We start from the raw sequence: 8,123 nt of genomic DNA on the forward strand, positions 1-8,123 counted from the left end.
CCACCCCCAGTTTGAGGCAGGAAGTGAAAACCCAAGCAACACAAGAACAAGACAGAATTCATAACAAGCAATCCCCTTCAGTATTCTGCATCCATGTGATTGATACCAGATAACTGGCAGTAGAAAATGACCATCTGCTGGAGTGTCTTATATGTTTGATCACCCTTTCTCCAAAAGCATTAAGATTTTCAAGAATTGTGCTGCAAAGGATAGCTAATACGTCCAAGAGACACAATAAATGAAAGGTGAGGAGAATAGCAATCTCTTGATAAGAATCAGGTGAAGCAAAGATTCTTTGTTGAGTTCTCAGCTATGGCACAAGATGTCTCATCTGTAACCCACCAAAATGAAATGCCCCAATCTGAGACTAAGCAGCCAGCAAAATTCAAAAAAAAACCCTACATTAATATGGTTGCTATTGGCACAGGTAGGCCTGATTGAGAATTGAGACGATTTAGGCACTTTTCTGCTCACTTGCAAGAATATCTTCAAGGCATCCCAATTCCAGGGAAGCCATCTGCTCATCCAAACTTATTCTATTTGGATTCAGCTGGAATCTGCCTTCCTCTATCTTAATTCTATACTTTGATCTTTGAGCATGACAAAGGGCTGGTTTTTAGCCTGCTTTGTTGGCAACTTTTCAGAGAGTTGAAAAGCATTATGTACCCTTTAGTTTTCTCAATATGTTCATGAAATTTAGTTTCTTGTCTCCCGGATCATCTTTGTAGTTTTTGTGAAACTTGCTTCAATTCTTCTGAATCTTAAAAGGTATACCCAGTATTGAATTTTTAGAATAGAATAAGAATAAGAGTAGAGTAGAGTAGAGTAGAGTAGAGTAGAGTAGAGTAGAGTAGAGTAGAGTAGAGTAGAGTAGAGTAGAGTAGAGTAGAGTAGAATAGGAATAGAATAGAATAGAATAGAATAGAATAGAATAGAATAGAATAGAATAGAATAGAATAGAATAGAATTCTTTATTGGCCAAATGTGATTGGACACACAAGGAATTCAAGGTGTGGATCCAACTAATGCAAAATGAATAGAAATTATTACTTATGATTTGGAAATTATACTTCCCTTGAAAGAGCGTAAAATATTCGCCTTCTTTGCATCAGTACCCTGCTGACTCAGTTTGTTTATGATGAACTGCTATTCTAAAGCCTTTTCCCTAAATGTTACTGCCAAGTCCCATCCTATATTTATGCATTTGTTGTCTGAGGGATGACTTTGCATTTGTCTGTTCAATTTCACTGTTATTTTCAAGCCATTCTTTAAAAATTTTACAAGAACATTTTGGATTTTTTTTCCCCAGAGCACTAGTTATCCCATCCAATTCTGTAATATCAGAATATTTGATAAGCTTTTTCCGCACCCAAATTATTTACAAAAAATGTTGAAAAAAATTGAGCTAAGGAAGGAGGATGGAACATGGTACCTGACTCAATATTTCCCTACAATTCGATGAGAAACTGTCAATGAGGGTGATTTTCAACATCAATCTATTTGTGCCACATTGCCCAAAGTTATCTGGTTAACTCAAGAACTAAAAAAATCATCCGCTCAAAATTCAAGCTGCTTTTTCCAGCATTACTGATATTGATAGCCCTACCATACTGGGGGAAAAAAATAAGCTATCCTTCTCTGGGAAATACTACATGGACCCGTCATGCTAATGAAATAGAACAATGGGAAAAAAAATCTCACTTTATTTCCAGAATTACATAGCCAGAAAAAAAGTGAATAAAATAATTTTGTCTCGCTCCCAGGATGTCAGTCATTCCTCATCCACAGACCACAGATGGGAATTAAGTCAAGTTTGAAAAGCATCAGCAAACATCAGGGAGACAACAATGTGGACGGCAGAATGCAGATCGTCAGGTATTTTTCATCTTCATCTGCTGCTTCAAAGCTGATCTCGCCGCCTTTGTAACTTGGGAAGCAGGATGGAATCATATTTAAACCACAGGCCGAGGCTGCTGGGTCATCAGGACACCAAAGCGTTTCTTGATGGTGATCCTGTGTCGAGAATATTTGTCATCCGGAGAGAAGCGAGCAGGGTGGGCTGAACATGTTGGCTGGCCGGATGGATCCATTTTCTACAAAGCAAGACAGAACCGTGTGTCAATTTCAAGAAGATCATGTATTGACTTTAAATCAAACATATTCCATCTTAAAGCCTTGCGCGCCCCTACCTCTCAGATAAAACAGCTGTATGAGCATAACTTATTGGAAGCTCACTGGAACCCTATCCAGAACATAGAATAGAATAGAATTCTTTATTGGCCAAGTGTGATTGGACACACAAGGAATTTGTCTTGGTGCATACGCTCTCGGAGTACATAAAAGAAAAGATACATTCATCAAGAATTATAAGGTACAATACTTATTGATAGTCATAGGGAAACAGTCAATATAAATCTTAAGGATACCAGCAACAAGGTTATGACAGTCATACAGTCATAAGTGGGAGGAGATGGGTGATAGGAACAATGAGAAGATTAATAGTAATGCAGACTTAGTAATCAGAACATGTGCAAAGTATACTGCTCAAAAAAATAAAGGGAACACAAGCAGAAGACATTGGAGATCTGAATGAATGAAGTGGCCTTATTAAATACTTTGTTTGTTACATACAGTAGTTTATACACTGCTCAAACAACTAAAGGGAACACAAAACTACTGTATGTAACGAACGAAGTATTTAATAAGGCTATTTCCTTCATTCAGATCTCGGATGTCTTCTGCTTGTGTTCCCTTTATTTTTTTGAGCAGTGTATTAAAGACCATGAAAAATCAATGCTGAGGTGCTCAGTACTCTACACAGGGATTGTGCTACAAATGCTTCTCTTTAATTCAGAGAAGTATATTCAACCACCAATCAACTGACAACCTAAGAAAACTGGAAAGTGCTAATGGATATTAAAGTCTTCCTGCAGTTTTCGCTGGAGTTTTTATTTTCATTCACACACATAGTCCCAGCTCTATGTCCCTTGGCGTTTGATGGATACCAATGTGCTTTCTTATCAAAAACAGGTCTAAACCAGGGATGAAATCCAAACTTTTTCCCAACCGGTTCTGTGGGCGTGGCTTGGTGGGCGTGGCAGGGGAAGGATATTGCAAAATCTCCATTCCCACCCCACTCCAGGGGAAGGATACTGCCAAATCTCCATTCCCACCCCACTCGGGGGCCAGCCAGAGGTGGTATTTCCCGGTTCTCCGAACTACTCAAAATTTCTGCTACCGGTTCTCCAGAACCTGTTAGAACCTGTTAGATTTCACCTCTGGTCTAACTTTAGACAACCAGTGACCCCATGGAGGTCATCATTTCAGAGGTATTTCCTTACCTCAGTGTCTTCAACAATGACAGAGCTTCTAATGAACTTCCTTCACTGGAAAAGCTGGGATTCATTCAGAGATGTATCTCTGCCTTGAAAATAGCCCATGTTGAACTGAGGGCTCCTTGGTGCTCTCTGTGCTGGGTTATGTTCTTCCAGACCTTTCAATACCCAAACTGAGTAACATCATCAGTGCTAGATGTTGAGTGATGATGTTACCTGGTTGGATAATGAAACGTCTGTAAGAAAACAACCAAGCTCAGAGAGCACCAAGGACCCCTCAATTCAACTATAAGCTACAAATATTGTCTATTGGAACTATGTTGAAATCTATAGCACAAAGGTCCCTAACCCGATTCACAGTCTGATATCGATCCGCAGCTGTTAGGAATGTTAGGTGAGCGAAGATTCATCTTTACATGCGCAGGATCTAGGCTGCTCTGACCTAGGCTTCCCAAGAGCATGAAGCAGACTCCTTATCCTGACAAAAAACTCTTTTTATTAAGTTTCTGTGAATTCTTCTCATTCACATCCAGCAAAGTCTTTCAAGGGACAATTTTGAGTCACAGACCTTATCTGGCTTGGAGAACTGCCAGGCCGATATCTTCAAAACCTGGCAAGGAGTCACAAACCAATTAAGCGAACTAATTGTCTCCTGCAAACTCCACTCCCCTTTCACTCCTTTTTCATTCCCTCTGGGAGGGGCCATTCATCGTTCACCTGTGGCCTTACTCCCAAGTCAACCCTTGTTCTTTAGCTGTTCTCTTCATCCGGGAACTCTGGGCATGCGCACACTAGGAACAGGCTCCAGTTGTTCGTCTGCCTCACTGATGTCTGATTCCAAAGGCAGCTGATAACTGGCATACGGCCCTGGCCCCCTCTCTGCCTCCAATGCAGAGCCCTCATCAGAATCTTTCCCAGGACTCCAGGACTGGCCCATGTTCCTCCCCAACCTCCTCACTGTCCGAATCTGCTGCCAGATCTGTGTGAAACCATCCCCTACCACTGTCGCTCCATGGAGCCAGAAAGGTTGGGGACCACTGATATAGCACAATCAAACGTCAACACAAGACATAATTTTTGACATTTTGTACTCTTGTCACAAACTGTTTTATGATGTTTGTGTCATAAAAAGCTTTATAACATTTGCCAAATTTCAATTTCACAGAAGTCACAAGTCCTGGATGATAGATGCCTTATATAAATTAGCTCATTTGAAGTACTTTGTTTCAAAAAATGTTGTCCTATGGGTTTCCTAATGTTTTGCCTAATTAAAGGTTATGGAAAAGAGTTTTAGTAGTATTGAGAACCAGTCTAATGTAGTCTAATAAAATACATTGTATACTGCCAAGAATTATTTTTAATAAGATAGAGGCTGTGTGTGGGTGTGCAGTTTATGCATAACATTAAACCCAAACCCCTGATTTACAAGCTACAGCAGCTGGAGTCACTGTTTCTTTGGTTTTGGTTTAGCACGATATGAAATTGGCTACACGTTTTCAAAACATCCTATTTCAAACACTTTTGGAATAATACCAAGCTCATCTTCTTGTCAGAGACTGAAATCAAAATGTAGTAATGAATAATATAATAAGTAGATATCATAAATTAATTACCATAATATGATTATCACAGTAAATAATAATCCCAAAGCTAGGCAGTGACATTACATTAAGAGGTATTTTCATCATCCTATAACTATACAAGGCCCAGCCCAAAATTCGAATGGCTTCCATATTGCTGGTATTTCAAATGACCTTAAAGACCCAGTGGCTTTTTGCCCAGACATGTGGAGACGACAATTGATGTCCCTTTCTTCCTTTCTGTTTCTCTCTGGGTTTACTTTCGTTGCCATCATTCTTCTTTTGGCTTGTACTGTTTTGTGGGGTTATTTTCTATCTCTCTTTGTTTTAAATATTTTAACAATTGTAAACCATCCAGAATCGCCAGGAGTTGAGAAGCATATAATATATAGGATATACCCCAAAACGTGAAATCACAGCTGCAAGTCTTTAGTTGATGTTGGCCTTCGCTCACATCAAGTTCTTCCTCCAAATGTCATAATATATGAATGTAATGTTTGTGTAGATCCAAGCAGTGTAGCCTTTTGCAATTGACAGATTGAAAGCTGGTCAATGTGCCCGTTTTCTAAGGGTCATCCAAGATTTTTTGGTGTGGCACCGAGTGTGCCGATAACCATTGTGAGCATCATGGCGAGCTTATGCTATGATCTTTCAATTTTTATTTTCAAATCTTGATATTTTGTGATAGTCTCCAATTCTCTGTCTTTCCACATTTACTTCTTTTCAAACACAGTTAAACATGGCGTGCGATGGGGTAAGACTTTGATCAGTTTGTATTCAGTTTTATTAATAAACTATAAATTATTATTATTGGTGCATCCTTTGCAACCAAAGTAAGGTCACAAAACAAACATACATGTTACTGCTCTAGCCACTGAATTGCATATTTGTGCTTTCAATCTCTTTTCATCGGTTTTTATCTTTAGGAAATCTTTAGGAATATGCAAGGTTCTAACAGACATAGTAAATGAATACTCCATTCCCTAACGAACCCATTTCTAACATTTTTTTCACATTGATTTCTACATTTCCCACTTTTTCCTGCCCACGCTAAAGACCTGGGAGAGCCTGAAAATAATTATCTTCGTTTTAAATTGAACAAAATATTCCCATGTTACATTCTAGAAATGAATCCAATTGCCTACAGAGATCATTCTCCATCTTCCTTTACTTCCCAAAAGATAATTAAGAGAAATAGTACGGAAAGATTGTGTTTTCAGCTTTATCAGGTGCATCAAGATTAACTGCAGGGTCACAAAAAAAAAAAAAAAGGAAAACCATTTGGATGAATTGCTAAAGGGCCAAGGAACTTGTATTGCTTGTCATATTATATAACCATATTGGTCACCACATTATAGAAAAGAGGCAGAGGTTCTGGAAAGAGTGCAAAGAAGAGCAACCAAGATGATTAGGGGACTGGAGGCTAAAATTTACAACGAATGGTTGCAACTACTCAGCATGGCTAGTCCAGTGAAGAGAAGGACCAGGGGAGACATGATAGCAGTCTGGGTTGCCACAGAGAAGAGAGGGTCAGGCTATTTTCCAAAGCACCTGAAGGCCAGACAAGGAATAATGGATGGAAACTGATCAAAGAGAGATTCAACTAGAAATAAGGAGAAGTTTTCTGACAGTGAGAACAATCAACCAATGGAACAGTTTGTTTTCAGAAGTTGTGGGAGCTTCATCACTGGAATTTTTCAAGAAGAGATTGGACTGCCATTTGTCAGAAATGGTGTAGAGCAGAGGTCTTCAAACTTGGCAGCTTTAAGACTTGTGGACTTCAACTCCCAGAATGTTGGGCGAGGAGGGGTATGTTGGACTAGACGACCCACAAGATCACTTCCTTAACTCTGTTAATCTGTTAAACATAAGAAGAACGGTTGCAGGAACTGGGCTGATCTAGTAGTTTAAAGAAAAGAAGGACCAGTGGTGACACGATAGCACTGTTCCAATAGTTGAGAGGCTGCCACAAAGAAGGAGGGCGGGGGGTCCACCTATTTCCCAAAACACCAGAAAGCAGGACAAGAAACAATGGGTGGAAACAAATCAAGGAGAGAAGCAAAGCCAGAACAAAGGAGACAGTGAAAAAAAACAAAGCTTGCCTTCAGACATTGTGGGTCTTCCATCACTGGAGGCTTTTAAGAAGAAAAATGGACAATCATTTGTCCGGAATGGTATAGGATCTCCTGCTGGAGCAGGGGGTTGGACTAGAGGACCTCCAAGGTCCCTTCCCATTCTCCTACTCTGTTCTTTTTTTCTGTTGTGATCAAACCTTACCTTCAGAGTGTAGACTCTCTCCCCTTGTTCATTGATATAGTACTGCAAAAACATTTTGGCCAAGCTGCAACCGCAACGCCGCTGACTTCAGAGTTTATTATGAGACAAAAAAAAACGCACTTCTCCGCTCACACGCACGTGGATATCACCGCTTCCGGATACCCTACAGGCCTACACTTTCATCCCCCCCAAGGAAGAACCGAAGCATTCTGGGAATTGTCGTTTTATTAAGCTTCGAGCTCCACGATTCACGTTACTGTCTGGCTCGCAGTGCTCTCCTGGGAGTTGTAGTCTGTTCCCCTCAATGAATTCTGGGAATGATAGTCTTTTCTCCGCGCCAAGCCTCATTATTCTGCATCAGGAGCTGTAGAAAGCGTCTTCGCTGAGAATGTGTTTTGTTTTGTTTTTTCGGAGGTTTTTCGCTTGACTGGATCTCGTGCTAAGAAAATACAGTTGTTGCATAAAAAAAAAATAAAAAATAATGCAGAGTAGTTGCGTAACAAGCAGCACGTGGCGCTAGAAAACTATCGAAGGGGATCATTTTCCGGAGATCTGCAGATCAAGGATGTTGCCTAGGGCAGCAGATAAACAAGGACGGACGGACGGACGATAACGACCCCAACACAAAACAACCAAAATCGGTCCACGTGATATGCCGATTTGCAACTGTGCAAACACATAGAGTAACTTATCCTTATTTCTTGAATAAACTAGTGGCTGTAGTTCACACGCGTACTAAGCCCACACCAAACTATCGTGTCTGTGTTTGCACACCACAGTAACTCACAAGCTAGCTAAACCGATGTTTGTGTCTGCTGTATTTTGGGTAAGCCTCACCCGTGGATATTCCTTCATGGTTCACTAAATTATGGAAACCAGAAAATTAGATTTGTTGAGCAAAACCATCTTAGTTTACTTAAAGTGCTGTGTG

General features: G+C 40.1%; 1 protein-coding gene across 1 annotated transcript; it reads right to left on the reverse strand.

Annotated features, from left to right (window-relative positions):
- Positions 1-1,806: 1,806 nt before the first annotated feature.
- Positions 1,807-7,374, reverse strand: NOP10 (NOP10 ribonucleoprotein). Its single transcript, XM_034411487.3, has 2 exons — positions 7,193-7,374; positions 1,807-2,093 (listed from the first exon to the last, which is right to left on the reverse strand). The coding sequence occupies exons 1-2, from the start codon at positions 7,244-7,246 to the stop codon at positions 1,953-1,955; spliced, it is 195 nt and encodes a 64-aa protein (XP_034267378.1). The 5' UTR covers positions 7,247-7,374; the 3' UTR covers positions 1,807-1,952.
- Between the last annotated feature and the right edge of the window lie 749 nt (positions 7,375-8,123).

The sequence above is a fragment of the Pantherophis guttatus genome, chromosome 4, assembly GCF_059756535.1.
Source record: "Pantherophis guttatus breed Tessera chromosome 4, ASM5975653v1, whole genome shotgun sequence".
Lineage (NCBI taxonomy): Eukaryota > Metazoa > Chordata > Lepidosauria > Squamata > Colubridae > Pantherophis > Pantherophis guttatus.

What these genes read in the sequence shown, in the direction of transcription:
- NOP10 (XM_034411487.3), bottom strand. Translation starts at nt 7,246, where the DNA reads ATGTTTTTGCAGTACTATATCAATGAACAAGGGGAGAGAGTCTACACT. An exon ending in AGAGAGTCTACACTCTGAAG is followed by an intron (nt 2,094 to 7,192) that starts GTAAGGTTTGAT and finishes CTTGCTTTGTAG; the next exon opens with AAAATGGATCCATCCGGCCA.